The 19996-nt window shown below is 35.1% G+C and overlaps 1 protein-coding gene across 1 annotated transcript; it reads right to left on the bottom strand.

Moving 5' to 3' along the window:
- Positions 1-1310: 1310 nt before the first annotated feature.
- LOC123701597 lies at positions 1311-12360 on the bottom strand. Its single transcript, XM_045649074.1, has 9 exons — positions 11951-12360; positions 10907-11053; positions 10254-10349; positions 7162-7278; positions 6177-6252; positions 5762-5825; positions 5453-5563; positions 5285-5343; positions 1311-5190 (listed from the first exon to the last, which is right to left on the bottom strand). Exons 1-9 carry the CDS (start codon positions 12235-12237, stop codon positions 2161-2163), a joined length of 3987 nt encoding a protein of 1328 aa, XP_045505030.1. The 5' UTR covers positions 12238-12360; the 3' UTR covers positions 1311-2160.
- Between the last annotated feature and the right edge of the window lie 7636 nt (positions 12361-19996).

Here is a 19996-nt window from a genome sequence, read left to right on the forward strand (position 1 = left end):
GTAACAAACTTGACGATACGAGTAAATAAAGAACATGTTAAAATGAACTTACATAATATCTTTACAAATAATAATTTTATAAATCTTATCAAACTCAAATAAAACATATACGTGTGTCCAGATGACATAGCAATGCACATTTTTAAAATCTCCTTGTTCAAAATATCTAGATACAAATGTTTAACAGTCTTCAGGTTCTCTTACAGTAATGTAAAATCTGTAAATCCCTGTCGAATCAGTGTATTCTTTGTACTAGCAATAATCTTTAAATCCACCTACTCATCTTGTTTACATTGTAAGCATTAGGCACAAATTTTGTAAAATAAAATATATAAAGAGCTATCTGCCAAACAATTATTTTTCTATTGCACAGCAATATCCGTAAAGAATAAAAACAGGATTTAACAACGTTTTATAACATCATAATGTTATAAATTCTTAAGAAACATGCATAGGCGATTACTAGTTGGAAATACAATTTTTATAGAGAACTGTATAGTTCAGGATACATCGCCCATTTTTGCAAGTGACTACTATCAAGCTAATTTCCCGTTTGTAGCTTTATTTTGATGAGACGCCCAATAATTTCGTGTATGAAAGTCTCGATTGTGGTAGCTATCAGAGATAACAAGGATAAAATTTTTTGATTTGATGGTTCTCAAATATTTATTACTAACTGAATGAATTTTTTTTGTTCAATCTCAAGATAATTACCTAAATTATTCGAAAAAATATTTGTCCTACAAAATCTATGGTTTGTTCAAAGAGTCCCCCTTTCCAAAGTGTATCGATAACGAGGTCATCATAAATGATTACTAACAAGCTGATTTTTTTGTTTTCACTTAGTTAATGTTTATATAATTCAACAGACATATTGTCCTACAAATTGCGTTATAAATATTTGAGAACCATCAAATCAAAAAATTTTATCCTTGTTATCTCTGTTAGCTACCACAATCGAGAGTTTCGTACACAAAATTATTCGGTGTCTCATCAAAATAAAGCTACAAACGGAAAATCAGCTTGATAGTAGTCACTTGCAAAAATGGGCGATGTATCCTGAACTAGTATGGAATATGGTCCTATATCATGCATACAAATGAATTACTTTTAAATATTTCAAGTTAGAAAATATCTTATCACTGAAACGCGTTCGCCTATATAGCATATTATGTAGTATAATTTCATTCTAAAATTAACAACAGTGTCGCGATTCTTAGTAATTGTTTTTTTCATAATAAAGAAACAAAAAACTTGTGTAACTATATAATTTGAATATTTCAACAAATTTTAAAAAGCTTGGTTTTTAATAGATTGAAAAATTGTTCGCGACACTATTTGTTATCATACAAACAAAAGTGATAATATATAAAACAAATCCAATCTATGGCTATATATTTTGTAAGCTCAAGCAGCTTTATAGCCGGATGTATATTTATTGCCACATTACATGTGGCGAAGTTAATTTTTATCGTAAAACTCCTATGCATAATAAAATATATTAAATCTTTGTGCTAACTTACAATAAATTCATTTGAATAAACTATCTAGACATTTCCCCTAACAGAGAAACGAATTGGTATAATAGTCCTCTGAGCGTGCTTGGCGCGCCAGATTGGTCTGCTTAACATTACTACACCGCTTATTCGTAAGGTAGGGTGATATCACTTTTTTTATCATTTTATGCGGATTGTGTTACGCTATGTACAAAATATTTCTATAAAAATTTCGATGTTTCAAGTTATTTTTAATGAGCTTATATATTGTCGTTAGGCACGTTCTAATATGGAATCCGTCATTAACAACAATTGGACCCGATGTGTCATCATTATTTGAAACACAATGCATGTAAGAACTTCAGATTGTGAAGAAATGTATTGTAATTAACATTTAGTTTATTTCACTTTACGAAATTTGAACTAAATGATATCGTTAATCTTCTGCGAAAGTTTTGGTCGAGGTTTCGTATGTTACCCCAATGAGTCGTCTATAGGCAATACCAGCATGTCATTTACTGCTTAAATAGTAAGGTGTAAACTAATATAATCATAACATAAGACCGCCTTCACTGAAGGCATAATTGTAAACATTGTACTCAATTAAGATACCAAGTATGATATCAGACTGTACAAATAAAGTAAAAACTTATAAGGTCGTCAATTAGAGGTCAACGTATGGAGCTCCATCTATTTTATCTAGGTCTGCTAATAAATCAGCTGCAGGAGTCAGTGGATCTAGTATATCTTCACGCAATACATCGAGAGGAGAGGTGAGCCCTTGGTCGTTGTCGACGACTGGACGCACTTGACTGGTTCCGCAGATTTCGACAGAATTTCCATTTATCAAGAAATCTCGATTACTGTAACTAAAAATACTTCTATCTTCAGCTAATTGCGGAGTGGATGGAACAGATTTTGACGATATTCCGTTGGAAACGTTTGAATAATTGTCCGCTGGAAACAACTCTCGAGATCGTCGGGAATCAATTTGTAAATTTGGGGCGACGCGTTTATAGGGTAGGGGAGTGCTAGGTACTGAACGAGAAGTGTAATATTTGTTTTTATCTGTTTCTAAATCAGATAGATCAAATTCTATGCTATTTGTTCGTTTTAAAAATTCTTCAACATTTTCCGCAGAAGAAGAATTGTTTGCAAAAGTTTCAGTAAATTGTCCACTCCTATCTAATAACTCTCCACCACTAGGTATAAAGGACGTTATTTGGTCATCTGTCAGTATCTGTTGATCTGGTAAAGTATCACAACCATTAGTCAGGGTATCATTAGAATTCAGTAAACTCGTAGATGTTCCTGCATTAAGTACCTCGTTACTACTGTCGATAGCATCATAAATTTTATCCAGTGTCTCGGGATTGAGCCCTGCTTTTGAAATGTCGCAGTCTGCTAGAGATCCAAAATCACAGAATTCATTTGGTACTGGTGTAGGCGGCACTGAACCGACGGGAGTATTATTATAACTAAGGAGACCTATATTATTGATAGCCTGTTTTAATGGGACCGACTGAGACCTAAATGTGGCATCATGCCCATGCCTATACGTAGCCATCGGCTCTTGAAAAAATTGACTAACTTCACTAGATAACGGATCAGCTGATAATGGCTGACTATTATCCCCGTTCATATTTTCTCTAAAAGAATTATTTGTAAAGAGACACATATTATTTACCCCATTAGGCATACCAGAAGATTGGAAAACTTGATATTTGTAGTGTGATAAAATATTTGGAGAAGGCGGAGCTGACATTGGTTGACAATATTTTACATTCGTGTTACACATAGATTTCGTAACAAATTTTTGATCGTTTGGTATAGCGAACGGTCTGTTATTATTAGAGCAATGTTCCGTTACGCCTAATGTGAGAGGGTTGCGTCTTTTTCTCCCGTTATGCTTGGGTATTGGTTTAGAGAAGAAACGTGATCTGGGGACAGGAGTATTTCTCGGACTCACAAAAGGACTAGCCGCAGTGCTCATCGATACCGGGGATGTTTGAAGTGAACTGCTCATAATCGCGCATTTATTTACTTTTGATGGGCTATTTACCCTTTGTCCAAATCCTAATGGGGATTTTGAATGAAAATTTGCGGGTGAATGACACCCGTCAGATATTGGGACAAAGTCATATTGTTGAGTCCGGGTAGTCGGACTTTGCGGCTCATTGTTACAGTTACCGTTGTACAGATGTGGGCCCACACTACTCATGAGTTGATGTGCATTATCCGTATTATATGGTGTCGATGTTCCATTTTCACTGGGCATACAGTTGAATTGCTTTTCACAATTGACTTCGTTTTGAGGGAGAGTGCTATTATTCATTGTCTCCACTATCGTCGACACAGGCTTGAAAGCTCCTTCCGTAGTAGTAGGTTTGTTAACCTGACTAAAAGTTTCCGCAGTCTGATTTTCTTGATTTCCTGGAATATTTTGCGAGTTAGATCCGCTTTGGTTTTTTAAATTCTTCGCTAATAACTCTCGCAATTGTGATATTTTTTCGTTTTTGCCTTGGCTATGTTCATCGTGGGGATCTTGACTAGTCTCTAAAAAAGTGGGCGCGTTCTGGGTCGCGTTTGTACTCACAGGTGTCTCTTGGTCGGTGTCTTTCGGATGAAAGTATTTCAACAGCTCCTCCTCGTGTTCCTGACTGTTGTTTTCGTTGAGATAATCGTCCAAGTCGTGCTTATCGATATTGCAGATGCTGATCACTCGTTCTCGATTAAATATTTCCGAATGTTTCTCTTCGCAAATGATTCCAGTTTTGATGTTGATGCCATCGATACCGCAACAGGACTCCGGAGTCGCGGCTCGCTCGAGCCGGGTCGGACTCTTGTTTCGGCCGAAATACTTTCGCTGCGCGGGGCGATGGCACCTAGGCGTCGGAGCCTTCACCGACCGAGTCGGACTCGCCGCCTCCTGTTCCTCCCGGGCCAGCGCCGCGGCGGTGCTTTTGGACCGGCTCGGTAAGTTTTTTGGATCCTCTAAAAAAGCAACCTCGGGACGAAGGGACGGCTCGACGCCGGTCGCGCTCGACGTCGCCTGTTCCGCACCCATCGCGGGCTGCCTCGGCGCGGCGGTCTTCCCGCAGAGTATTTCGGCGGCTCGCATCTTCTTCGGTAAGTACGTTTCCGTGTGGCGCGGGGAGCTGGCTTGGGTCTCGCTCTGGTAGGTCTCCAGGATGAGCTTCTTGCCGGGAAGGGGCAGGCGGGGCGCGTGCGGGTCGGGCGGGCGGCGGCGCGGCCACTCGGTGCGCTCGGTGGAGAGGTCGAGCGAGGCGTCGCTGCTGAGGTTGATGGGCAGGTTGTGCGTGGCGTCGGGCAGCGTGAGGTCGCGCGGCGCGTACGGCGGCTCGAATACGTAGGGCTCGGCGCGGTACTCGTGCACGGGCAGCGCGGGGTGCGGCGCGGGCGGCGCGGGGTGCGGGTGCGCGCCGTGCGGCGGGTGCGGGGGGTGCGGCGGGTGCGCGGGGTGCGGGGGGTGAGCGCGCGGCGGAGGCGCGTACGGGAAGGGCGGCCGCACCTCGTACACGGGCATGTAGCCGGGCTGGTACGCGTACCCGCTCTCGGGCAGCAGCTCGCTCTCGTGCTTCACGGACGAGTGCTGCCCGATGTATGAGGTAGACGGCGGCGATTCCACTATAATCTCTTGAGCTTTGTTCTTCTTTGGTCTTCCCGGGGTGCCCTGTGAGGAGAAATGAAAATATACTCTTAAAAATCAGTAAATGATGAAATAGTTGTTTAATACGATATTATCTATTGGAAATTTAATTCATTACCTGTAATTTCCGCTTCAACTGTTTCATTAACTGTGGACCGGAAGATTCTTCTGTTGGAACTGAAAAATTATGAAATGATTAAAGATTCTGATAAAATGACAATACTCTAACCAACTTTAACATAGCGCATAGTCTTGATGATAGTTTATAATCAAATATAAAGAATACCATGCACTGCCATAGGAGGGGGCGACGCACTGGAGGGCCCCGGCGGCGCGCGCTGTATCGCTAGCGAGGACACGTGCCTTGATAGTTCCGATATACTGTTGAACTTCACACCTTAAACCAAATCCATTTCATCACTATTAAATGTAAAATATGCACAATTTTAATATTTTCTAGGTGTGCTGATATTCAGGTTAGAACATTGATGAATTATTATTTTTATTTTTATTATTATCGTGATGCGATAGAGCTACCTGTTAAAATACATTTTAATTTTAGTAAGTATACAATATATTTTTGTAAATTTTTTACCTAATTTAGTTTCTGCCCAGTCACATATTATTCGCTCCGTTTCCCGCGATGCTACATGTACTTCCTGAAAAAGGTTAAGCAGTTGGTTTAAATTAATGACAACACATACATACATTTATAAATAAATTAATTAATATAGAAGAGCGGGTCGTTTTCTCTTAAGCTTAGTAGAAGGGCCTTACTACTTCATACTTTGTAAAATTTGGAAACGAAATAAACATTTTTTTTTATCATATTATAATCTAATTCTAAATATAAGACAGTGGTTATATTCTTTAAAATTAAAATCATATTTTATAATAAGCATAGGAAACTAACGCCATGCCACTGTGACCCTTGTTTGGACTTTAAGACGAAATAATGATAATACATATTATGAGATATATTTTTATTGCAAATATGCTATGCTATATACCTTGGATGATTCACCCAAATCTGGGAGTTGTGGTACCTCCAACTTCACCTTTTTACGTAAACCCGCATAGCAATATCTGAAAGGTGAAAATTAGTAAAAAGAGGTGGTTTTCAAGATATATGCATTTTTAATGAACTCCATTTAAAACTTTAAACCTACTTTAGAATTTATTTAGAACAATTTCTATGGTGCACGTGATAATTGCTAACGTATATGTTTTATTATGAATAATTTAATATATTATCAATTCCCGCTTAAACAAAAAAGCTTACAGCGAAATGTATATTGTAGTGAACATACAGTCGTCTTCATTGTGTTATTAAAATTAATACTTATTATTAAGAAAATAAATTGTGGGTTCCGTATACCGGTAAAGCAAAATTAAATATTTATTACGTAAGTATCACGGCCACGTGCAATTGAACGGATTTGTTCTTTGCTAGATTAGATTGATTTATTATGACGTTATTGTTTACGAATAATTGCACAACATCATGGCTGCGTTTCATATGCGTAGAGTGAATTAAATCGACCTTTTTTTAACTGCTTATAATGTTTTACTTTTTCATTTAACAATTAACATATTATATGCTTAAATCAGAACAGCTATTTTAATACATGTGTTTCAGCTAACAATGTTTCTTTACTAAACAGCTGTTCTTTACTAAAAATCTGGGAAACATATTACCTATACAGTTTGTAAAACAAAATGCTAAAATCATTTTTTTAAGCAGTAGTTTGCGGTTACTTGTACAACTACATCCAAATATGTAGTAGGTACCTAAATGTGACCTATTAATAATGTTGCCATCTTTCTGCCCGGAAGTCACAGTGCTTGTAAGTAAAAAAAAACGAAAGAAGAAAAGACGATCTTTTCTCCTGAGTGATAAGGATTTCCTGGCAGAACAACGTTTGTCTTACTTTGTAATAATAAATAAGTAAATAAAAATATTTGCGTGATATTAGTGTCAATGGTTTCCCTTACCTAGAATTCCCGCGCGTCCCCAATCGTCGCGGGCGCACAGTTGGATATACCTGCTTCATAACTTTGCCGAAGTCGGCTGTGGACAGTGGCTTCATGTTACAGCTCATACAGTGTGCGCTGTTGAGGAGAGAACAAATCCATATCTTATAATAGAACGATCAAAAGGAAACTAATGCCGAGAAAATGATTTTGTTTTGTTATTGCCTTTTATATTTTACTAGCTTTCGCCCAGGGGCTTCGCCCTCGTTCATCGTTGTTTCTTTTACCTTCAACTTGAACCAATGAATGATTTAAAAATAAACGACATCAAAATCCGTAATTTTAAAGATGTTTTCAATGATTAGAGAGTCGGGTAAATATTTATAAAGGTGAACTATGAATATGACAAAACTATGAACATATCGGATTACCTATGTATTGAAATTTCCTTACTTTAAAAATAGATACATATTTTTGTTATATAATAGTTGTGTATTTGGGCAATATAAGAAATAAAACAAAAACGATTCAGATATTATTTTATCGATCCAACGATAATATTATGATGACCGTACTAACTTATCGAACAAATTAGCAATCTAATAAGGAAGCGATAAAAAAATTACTCATTACCTAACAATATATTTATTTAATTTAAGCATCACAAATAAGATGACATTGAAAGTAATTATAGTCCAATGCATTAACAAGAATCTAGATGTGCACTTATTAATATGCAAATGTTCTGTTCTTAACAATCTGCAAGTGTTCATTCGCATTGACTTGGTTATTATTTAATACCGACATATTATCGACTGGAAGTTACATGAGTGATGGCTTATCGGGGCGATTACGTAAAATGTTGATAGTGCCCACGTGTTATTGCCCTACTGTTGTGATTAAGAATCGACATGCATCTCCGGAATTTATCGTATTCCTTAACGATTGTATATATACTATATACCTATATGTTCAAGTTTGAATATTTAGATATTCATAACTCATCAAGTTATATAATTGACATTAAATCAATTTTATTATTACATTAAATTATACGTGGAGGAACGTCGCGATTCATACGGGATTTTAGTTATCTAGAATTGTCAAGAAAAACAATTATAATATTATAATGCAATCGTTATTTTTGTCTATAAAATATACAATATCATTGTATACTTCGTCCAATCACATAATTAGTAGTTTACACGTGGTGTCGCCCACATTTAACAATCTATACAGACACACTTAGATATTTTATTATATAATAAACATACACGTGTTTATCTGTTATGAAATGATTGCATAGTAATTTCACTCGCTGATCGGTCTACAAAGCAGAATTTAGATCCTTATAGAATAGTTTTATTGATAATTATTTTGTTGTCATTCTATACTTTTAGAAGTATCAAATTGTTTATAGCGATACTTTTCCTTTTGTCCTTTGTCGTCTGCTATTATCCATTAACCATCATCATCATCATTTTACTTTCTTTTGTCAAAAGAAAATTTCGTTACCTATGATATATAAAAAAGCTAGTTACGTTACCCGCTCTCTATTTTGGCAAGAAAAAACTCAGCTAAGTGCCCGAGTTTCACTTAGTCACGCACCATTCAGCGTCGTGGCTGGACGTTCTTTTTATATTTTAATCGGCAGTTGTTATTACGAAGTACATGAGTGAGACATGTATTATGTCTCGTGCGTGAGAGTGAAAGAGAGAACAAGTGTATTGGTGATAATGCGTTAGTAAGTAGGTATGTATTAATTACGCTGTTTTTTAGTGCAATGATGTTGGCGTATGCCGCGTCTACTAGTATAATAGGTCATTGTTCGTTACACTTGCTGTAAGCATTACGCCTAATACAGGGTGTCTCAAAAGAAAGTTTATATTTTGTGGGTGAATAAAAAAAAAAGTAAGCGGTGTATTGAAAAAAATGTTTATTAATTATTAAAGTGCATAATATGGGAATTTATTTCTTAAAAATAATATCGTCCAAATGCAGTCCATTGCGTTCACGGCACTCATTTAATCGAACAGTAAAATTACAGTATTTATGACAGCTCGGCAGGTAGACACAGTGATGGCTGCCATTTCGTGCTGGATATTTTCTTTTAAATGCTCTAGAGAAGTTGGTTTGTTGGCATACACTTTAGATTTAAGATACCCACAAGAAATTATCAAGAATATAAATTAGCGAGGAATTATTGGCCCTTACTTTTTCGAAGACGAAAGGGGGCGTGCAGTTACAGTAAATTCAGAGCGATGGTAGACGAGTTTTTAGTGCCTGCACTGCAAAACTTTCCTGGCTATAACCAGAGAACATGGTTGCAGCAAGACGGATCCAATATGTCTTTACCTCGAATTCATGAAATTTTTCGGGGAAAATTGATCTCTAGGAGAGGTGATATAAATTGGCCTCCACGCAGCCCTGATTTAACTCCCATGGACTTTTTCTTATGGGGGTATCTTAAATCTAAAGTGTATGCCAAAAAACCAACTTCTCTAGTGCATTTAAAAGAAAATATCCGATACGAAATGGCAGCCATCACTGTGTCTACCTGCCGAGCTGTCATAAATAATTTTAGTGTTCGATTAAATGAGTGCCATGAACGCAATGGACTGCATTTGGACGATATTATTTTTAAGAAATGAATTCCCATATTATGCACTTTAATAATTAATAAACATTTTTTCAATAGACCGCTTACTTTTTTTTTTATTCATCCACAAAATATAAACTTTCTTTTGAGACACCCTGTAGAATAGTAATAGCGAATGATACATATAAATGCACGAGAAGGTGTCGTGTTGTGTCAGGTGGTGTGCGACAGTGTATAGCCACCCTTAGTGATTCGAAAGTATGATAATATTATTATTATGCAGTCAAATTTTATTACGAAATAAACATAGGTAGCATGTTCTTTAAAAGAAAATAAATTGCTGGGATTTATTTAAATTGTGTAGATACAGTTAAAGTAAAAGCAAAAAACAAGTAACAAGTGAAAAATTGTATACACAAAAAATAAAAAATTAAGAAGATTTAATTTGTATTGTGAAGTGTAAACATTATACATGCACTAAATGAATTATTTATACTTAGTAGTTAGTACTCACATATATTCATCATACACATCTTGTTTTGGTAATGACACATCAGGGTCCACTTCTAGGTGTGTTTGTATCCATGTTACTGTCTGTTGAAGCTCCGCTCTAAAATAACCATTAAGAACTTATTAGAATAGTCCAGAACATTTTTAACCGACTTCAAAAAAAGGAGGAGGTTATCAATTCGGCCGGTATGTTTTTTTTTTATGTATGTACACCGATTACTCCGAGGTTTCTGAACCGATTTACGTGATTCTTTTTTTGTTTGATGCGGGATGGTGTCGAACTGGTCCCATAAAATTTTTATTCGCATAGGCCCAGTAGTTTTTATTTTATGGGCATTTTTGCAAGTGCAAGTTTGAAGTCGGTTGTTTTTAACACAGTTATCACTTGTAAAAAATTTAATACATATTTGAATAAATTAATAACAAATAATTGCTTATTGGTAATTGTAAAATTGATGTTATTACTGGAACAATGAATTAATCAATGAACAATTAATTAATCATATAAAGTAATTTGTAATTGCCATATAATTATTTTTTTCTGTTAAACAATTAAATTCTTTAAACTTTATTTTTTCTCAAAACATTGACAGTATAGCTTCAAAAATAGTTGGGGACATATTTTATAAGAGGATAAAATAAGGATATTAAACAAACCTTGATCCCAGAGGATTGACAGGTTGTTTCAAAGGGTCATGTGGAGGTACCCCTGTTGGTAGTCGGAGGTACAATAACAATCTCTCTGCGCCACTCAGAGCTTCTACTGCTTCTAACAGTTGGGATACCCTTTGTCTTCCTTCTTGACTGTAAAAAAAAATAATATTAATTGCATGGATACACACATACATTATACTATGTCATTAAAAAGTTTTACTGTACAGTTATGTTTTTCTTTTTAAATGCTATGATGAATGTAACATTTTTAGCGCTGAGAAGAATATGTAATGATACTTTAAATACCTGATAAAACAATCTAAGTATCATTTTAAATGTTTTTATAAATTTAAGGTAAAGAACATATTATTATAAAAAAATTGGTTGCCTGTAAAGTCGGTATACGGGCGAAAGTTTTACGTGACAACGACTTTTTATGTCTGTCTCTCTCGCTCTTAGGCGGGCTAACCATGCCTGAGTGGAAGGGACGCGTGCCTCTCACTCGCTCTTATTGTGAGCGCATAACGTGAGCGGAGCGTAACGCAGTTGCTTGAAGTGTCACCCGGCAAACCAATTTATAAGACGTTGTCACGTCAAAATAAGTTGGAAAAATTAAATACTTTGTTAAGGCTACTGATAACTTTAATGATTGCACTTAATTAATTTAACGAGAAAAAACAGACCTTAGGTGTGTCACACCTCAAATCAAATGATTATCATTGGTATATCTTATATGATAATGTGAATAATAAATCTCCTACTTGTACATTTTTGGATTTTCTTTTTGCACTTTAAGGTAATAGTGTGCTATATTGAACTGGGCGGGATTTTAAATTTATGTTTTTCTATCTATATATAACAATGCTGATATTTTAGCATAAAGCTCAAGGTTTAGTAGGATTTCTTAAATATAAAATTATCTTTATACTATAATTTCTCTAATATAATTAAAGTTTCAATCAAATTAAAAATGGAATTGAATCCTTCGAAGCTCAATAGTCGCCACAGGCTAAAATATGTAATAAATACTGTTTATATATTATTTACCTTAGGGTGTTCTCAACAATTTGTTGCATGGAAGCTATTTTGCCCGAGTCCATTTTGGTCTCTTTTCCACTGGCGGGGGATAAGCCCGTATCCGTAGAACCTGATGGTCCCGGATTATTGCTTGAACCAACGACACTCTCTTTATCGTAAGACGCAGTTTGCCTATGTTTTGGATGATTGACATTTTCCCGATGAAGTTTCGCGTCATCTGCTAATTCTCTCTCCGATTTAACATTTTTTGAACTATCTTCTACTGCCCACGGTTGAAATGGAGTTGTATTCTCCATTCTAACCCAGGCAGGTTTTGCAAATTATGTTATTTAATATCATAATGAATTATTAAAACAATTTTATGCGTAACAAAACTCCATTTTCTTGACAAATTGACAAATGACATTTGATCAGCTGTGCGGTGAGGAAAGGGGGAGGTATTTGTACAGATTGTATCCACCACAGGTATTCACTATTGTATCCACTCAAGAAGCTTATATCTAATACACTGGAGATTTCGGTATGAACATTGACGTGTAACAAGAAAATATTCCCCAGTTCATGTTTTTTATCACTTTCACACCTAACTTGGTATTGCCACTGTTAATACGAAGTTTTCCCAAGGCTACTATATATGCTGTAATATTCTGTGCAAAAGGTTAGTTTTTGTACATGAGTTTGTTGATAAATTGCCAACAACGTCATTCAGAAGCATTGTTGGATGAGACAATTATTATTTATGCTAAATAAACTAAGTATCTGAACCAATTATTAAAAAGCGATACTCCCTGATTATGGGTAGTCACCATAATAAAATTGTAGCAACCAAGAAGCTTATATCTAATACACTGGAGATTGCACTATGACCATTGACTTGTCACAAGAAAATATAACCTTGAATGACGTCAGTGTTGTTTTTTGTCTCTTTCTGTGGGTGACCACACTGGTTTGTATATTCAGGATTTTTCGAAATAGAAAAAACTAAAAATCATGGTCTATAAATAATAACGACATATATTTTTAACAGTATTAATTATATTATAATATTACTGGCCATACTTTATAGGTACATACAATTTTAATTGGTATAGAATGATAGTTTTAAATAACTCTTGGCTACAAAGCCTGGATATGAACCGATATATAGCATTAACATCCTTTTTAAATAGAGGAAAGTTGTGTTTTGCATCAGATGCTGTTTACCAAATTGTAAGCTACTCAGATTCAATTTCAAGCCAAAATCATCAAAGAAAAACTGTTTATAATAAACGCCTTGCACAAATTTCAGCTAACTTTACAAAGTTTATTTTTCAAAAGGTATTTTTTTCTGTGTCGTAATCCTCAGTAATTTTACCCTTGATGGGCACATATATTTCTTTTTATTTTACTTTTTGGAAAGCTGAAATACCTAAAACAAAAAATATGAGGTAAGTTAAAAAAGTATAAATTTCAATGTAAAAACGAACAATCTTATAACTGTATGTGAGTGCAATACCGATGTCGAGTGTAGTTTCATTACTAGTAAAAATCTTGAAAATGGTGTTCTAAATTTCATCATAATATTGTTATTACAATATATTCTCTTCACTATCCATAAAAACTCGTCATCATGGTTACCTTACTTGTTAATTTTGTTTATTGAAAACTTGTTGAAAAATGATAAAGTATTAGGAAAATAACAAATTTAACATGACTGCTTTCTAAAATGATGCAAAATTTTACAATTTTTGCCATTGAAATGATTCTAAACAGGTAAATGCAGGAGTATTGAGGAATATTGTAAATAACGTAAATATACACTTGCCTGTGAAATTCTATGCCAGAATTTGGTGTCCAAACACTTCTGCAATTTTTCACAATGCAATACATTATTTATATTCGGAAAATATTTATTAAATACGCAACAATATTAACTTAAATATTCGAAGCGACGCAATTTTTTTGACACTTATGCCATATTGTCAAAGTGAGAGTTGCTACAATTTTATTATGGTAACTACCCATAATCAGGGAGTATCGCTTTTTAATAATTGGTCCAGATACTTATTTTATTTAGCATAAATAATAATTGTCTCATCCAACAATGCTTCTGAATGACGTTGTTGACAATTTATCAACAAACTCATGTACAAAAACTAACCTTTTGCACAGAATATTACGGCATACATAGTAGCCTTGGGAAAACTTCGTATTAACAGTGGCAATACCAAGTTAGGTGTGAAAGTGATAAAACACAACAATTTTCTTGTTACACGTCAAATGTTCATACCGAAATCTCCAGTGTTTATGATATAAGCTTCTTGGTAGCAACTCTCACTTTGTCAATATGGCATGTGTGTCAAAAAAATTGCGTCGCTTCGAATATTTAAGTTAATATTGTTGCTTATATAATGAATATTTTCCGAATATAAAGAATGCATTGTATTGTGCAAAATTGCAGAAGTGTTTGGACACCAAATTCTGGCATAGAATTTCACAGGCAAGTGTATATTTACGTTATTTACAATATTCATCAATACTCCTGCATTTACCTGTTTAGAATCATTTCAATGGCAAAAATTGTAAAATTTTGCATCATTTTAGAAAGCATTCATGTTAAATTTGTTATTTTCCTAATACTTTATCATTTTTCAACAAGTTTTCAATAAACAAAATTAACAAGTAAGGTAACCATGATGACGAGTTTTTATGGATAGTGAAGAGAATATATTGTAATAACAATATTATGATGAAATTTAGAACACCATTTTCAAGATTTTTACTAGTAATGAAACAACACTCGACATCGGTATTGCACTCACATGTAGTTATAAGATTGTTCGTTTTTACATTGAAATTTATACTTTTTTAACTTACCTCATATTTTTTGTTTTAGGTATTTCAGCTTTCCAAAAAGTAAAATAAAAAGAAATATATGTGCCCATCAAGGGTAAAATTACTGAGGATTACGACCCAGAAAAAAATACCATTTGAAAAATAAACTTTGTAAAGAAAATTTTTGCAAGGCTGCTATAAACAGTTTTTCTTTGATGATTCTGGCTTGAAATTGACCCGTCGAAGCAACGCGTTTAAAAAGAAGATCTGAGTAGCTAACAATTTGGTAAACAGCATCTGATGCAAAACACAACTTTCCTCTATTTACAAAGGATGTTAATGCTATATATCGGTTCATATCCAAGCTTTGTAGCCAAAAGTTATTTATAACTATCATTTTAAACCAATTAAAATTGTATGTACCTACCTATAAAGTATGACCATAATATTATAATATAAATACTGTTAAAAATATATGTCGTTATTATTTATAGACCATGATTTTTAGTTATTTCTATTTTGAAAAATCCTGAATTTACAAACCAGCGTGGTCACTCGACAGAAAGAGACAAAAAACATGACTGACGTCATTGAATGTCATAGTTTCTTGTTTCAAGTTAATGGTCATAGTGCAATCTCCAGTGTATTAGAGGATATAAGCTTCTTGTATCCACTATCCCTTGCACTATCCACATTGTATCCTTATCTAAAAATACAGATATCATAAGATATTTAAATATGGTTAAGAATATGGTACCTTGTAAATATAACCTACCTAGTAAGTTTGCTCACAGTTTGCTTCATAGGACGTATTCAGAAAGAAAGCTTGAAACTTATACGCGCTTAACGGCGCTTATCGGCGCTTGTCAATGCTGGTTCGTTCTACACAAAGGAAACAGGTTGAAGCAGACCAAAACAAATTTTATATGTAAGCGCTCAGCGCCGACCAGCGCTTGTTGAAGCTTGTTGGAACTTGTCGGCGCCGATCAGCGCTTATCGGCGCATGTTCATATATTTTCCTGCGCAGGTTACCAGTGCTGACAAGCGCCGATAAGCGCTTATAAGTTTCAACCACAAACTGAATACGCCCTTATTTACTATACATATTTTAATACTTATGTTATATTTTTCTAGCTGCTGCATAATATACTCGTTTTTTGAAATTTATATTTTTGGTTATATGGCATTCAAATGCTTTATAAATATAAATTTATAAAGAATAGAAAAAAATTGACCACGAGGCGGGACTCGACCCCGCATCCTTTCGCGCCATTCCGGAGCGGATGCCTGTTCAGCCTGACCAATTTTTTTCTATTCTTTTTAAATTTATATTTATAAAGTGTTTTTATAGCAAATTTATACTCGTTTTTTATCAAAATTTTATGACTAAAATAAATTAAATATCAAGTTCTTCGATTCCTAGAGTGCCCTCCATGGCCTGGGCAAACTTAGAGCAAGCGGCAAAGGTATAATATTGGAGGAAAAGGTCGCACTACTAAGGATAGGATAGGGATACGTAAGGATACAGCATTTTGAAAAAAATATGATATTTATATTTACTTATACGATCACACAGAACGATCAAGACTAGATTGCGTTGAGACGAGATCTGTATTTTTTTTAAACTTTATTCCATTTTACGTACGTCAACTGTTGATGTCAAGTGTCAAATTGTGTGGTTATCTGGTGATCTGTGATCAGTACTAACCTTGGTACTAACTTAGTAATTTTATTTACTATTTTATTTATTATTGTGTGTGTCTTTGAAATATGAATTAATATTTATTCCCAGATGAACAACCTCCTATATATCTGTAAAATGGATAACGATATAGATATAGAAGAACATAATATATTGGAAAATCCAGCGCTGAAAGCAATATTTCCAGATATCACGGCTTTGAAACAAGAATTAGATTATGAAAATGAGGGTAGGTATATTTCTGTAGTATTTTTTTCAGTAATAATATGCCTGATTAAAAAAATTGATTATATACAGTACCTCATCTGTTTATAGTAAAAATTTCTAGATAGTGTAGGACAACTTTATACTAAATATATAAATCCCGTCTCTAATGATTAAAATCAATGTTTTTTAATGTTCCTCACGAAAATTTAAAGCAAAAAAATAATATAATGGTATAAAGTCAATTTCTTTTTAATAAAATTATAATTAACTATAATATATATAACTTTAAGCATTTTAAAATTTTAATATCTTATTTCATATTTGAATTTCTTTCTATGGGGCTTCAAAAAGGAGGCTAGGTTCTCTAGTTGACCATAGAACTTTTGAATAGGTGAATAATTTTTGATACTCAATTCTTTTTTTTTTTTAATTTGAATGCTGGTGAATCGCATGTGATCACATTTTAGTTCGGTATAGCATATTAGTTCTTACAATTTGAATATGTTTTAGTTTGTGACGTGATAACGTCTTTAAAATCGTTTTAGTCGGGTGACATGTTCAGAAACTTGTGTCACACCAAAACCTCACGAGCGTGATCGCAGGTATAACGAGAGAGAGACGGACCGATCTCCCGTCTCATCTCGAGCGCTGCCAGTCATTCTGTGAAACTTGTCACGCGGAATCCTCACGAGCGGAGGCAGGCATAGCGTTCGAGTGAGTGGACCGATCTTCCGTCTCTCTCACTCTAGCGGCATACAAACGAATGGAGATTTTCTCGTGCGGTTAAGTTTTCGTTGAATGTTTAACAGTGAAACAAAATGTGAAGTGCAAGTGAAGTGTTACAACAATTGAAACAAAAAAAGGTGAATAAAATAGCCTACTTATAACAATTAACATTCTTGAATAAACTTGTAAAAGTAATGAAAAATGGAAAAAAGACACGTGTAAACAAACGAAATTTAGAGGTTATGTTATGATAAAAATGAATTGTGGTAGTGTTAAATAAAAACATAGTTGGACTCATACCCTAAATAATTATAATACAGAAATACGGAAAAAATAGATAAAGGAGCGCGTCGCGTCGTGTGAATGATTAGAATATCGAATTAAAATCTCTCACCTGTCAAAACAATACATTCTAACCTACGACTCGAGCGACCAATCACAATGCAAGAAATGAAGAAACCATTCTCATGTGTCAAGTTGGTTATGGCGCGTAATACAAAAACATTTAAAATTATATTGATTTCAATTCAAATTTTATTTCTAATTGATTGAATATCATTTATTGATAATTTAAACGGAATTATAATACCAAATTAAAATCTCTCACTTGTCAAAACCCTGCATTCTAACCTATTATGGGTATATATATATATATTTTTTTCTTTTATCTATTTAAATAACTATATAAACAGAAAACTGTGAGTTTGCAGAAACATATAAATATAATATTATTATAGATATAAAGACTGGGAAGAAACTGGCCTTCAAAACACAGTTTACCACTAGTTCGTCAGGGTCTGAACATAATGCTGTACCTGTTTCTTGAAAAAATAAATTTTTACTATTTCTTTTAACCTACGATTCGAGCGACTAATCACAATGCATGAAATCATTCTCATGTGCCAAGTTGAATAAAGGCGCGTATTACAAATTCAAACATTCAAAATTAGTATTGATTTCAATTCAAATTAATTGAATATCATTTATTGATAATTTAAACGGAATTAGAATTATTTAAACAAATTTTAATCCTAACTAATATTATAAATGCGAAAGTGAGTTTGTTAGTTTATTTGTTTGTTTGTTTGTTTGTTTCGCCTTCACGCTTTAGCTACTGTACGGATCACCATGAAATTTTGCATACACGTTGTCTGGGGTGTAGAAAAGGACATAGTGTACTTTTTATCCCGGGAAATATTACTATTCCCGAGGGAAGGAATAAACGTTACGCGGGCGGAGCCGCGGGCGAAAGCTAGTTGATAATATTTCTTTAGAAAATTAAGTTCAATTCGTTTAACAGAAATCACCACGTTCAATACGATGGATCCCCAAGCGCACGTTGTTTCAACGTCTAGTACACCGATGGAGACTGAGGATGTTTTGCCCTCAACGTCTGCAATACCTCTCACTGTGCAACACTCAGCCAATCCCGCCGAATCTAATACCTTGCGAAACCGTGAGTACAGGAAATATGTATTTTACAAAACTTTGACTTCATTTCATTTGGAATTAAAATATTTTGTGTTCCATAGAAATCACTACGCTCAACATGATGGATCCCTGTGCGCACATTCCTTCAACATTCAGTACACCGATAGAGACCGAGGATGCTTTGCCGTCAACGTCTGCAATACCCACCACTGCCGAAAAGAATGCCCTGCGAAATCGTGAGTACAGAAAACGTGTTGCAGCTATTAGAACCCCAGAACAGGTCGCGGCGTTTGCAAGAAAAGCCGCTGAAAGACAACGCAAAGCGTACCATCTACGTAGAGCTGCAAATTTAGCTCTCGCCAGCGGCACGGTGGAGACAACTACAATTGTACAAACCAGCGCTCAGCGAAAACGTGCATCTCGACAGCGTCAAGCTGAACGAGTTAGGAGTGCTGCACAACCCAGTACTTCATCGAATCAAGCAGCAGTGCACCAAGAACAACCTACCTGGTCTACAAAATGGTCTTCGTCAATACATCGATTCAAATCTACTTTCCTGGACAACGATTTTGGCCATACTTGTTCGGTTTGCGATAGATTATGCTTCAGAAATGACCTTAAAGCCATCACTGCTGTACAAATGCAGATAATCTCAGATTGGTGTGTTAAGGAAAATCAGCAAGTACACGCCCAGGAATTTACATTGGTTTGCGCCAACTGTAAACGTTCGCTGAATACAGGAAAGATTCCGAGTCTTGCGAAGATGAACGGCTTCACATATCCTGAGGTACCTCCAGGTCTACCGCCATTGGATCCAATCAGTGAACGGTTGATCTCACCACGTCTGCCATTTATACAAGTACGTCGACTCCGTCATGATTTCTCATATGGGATCATTGGACAAGTGATCAACGTTCCAGTCGACGTGCAAGAAATGGTGAAATGCTTACCTCGGCAACTGGATGAGGACGAAGTAATCAATGTCAACATAAAACGGAATCTTGCGCACAAAACGAATTACGTTAGCGGATACACGTCTAAACGTACGATCAAGGAATGGTTGGATGTACTTCAGAAGTCGAGCCTTTATCGTTTATACGATATCAAAGTAGATTTGTCGAAGCTACAGCTTACAGTGCCATCAGAAGAAATCCTGCCGGATGAACCTGGTCCTC

Source organism: Colias croceus, chromosome 2 (genome assembly GCF_905220415.1).
Source record: "Colias croceus chromosome 2, ilColCroc2.1".
Classification (NCBI taxonomy): Eukaryota; Metazoa; Arthropoda; class Insecta; order Lepidoptera; family Pieridae; genus Colias; species Colias croceus.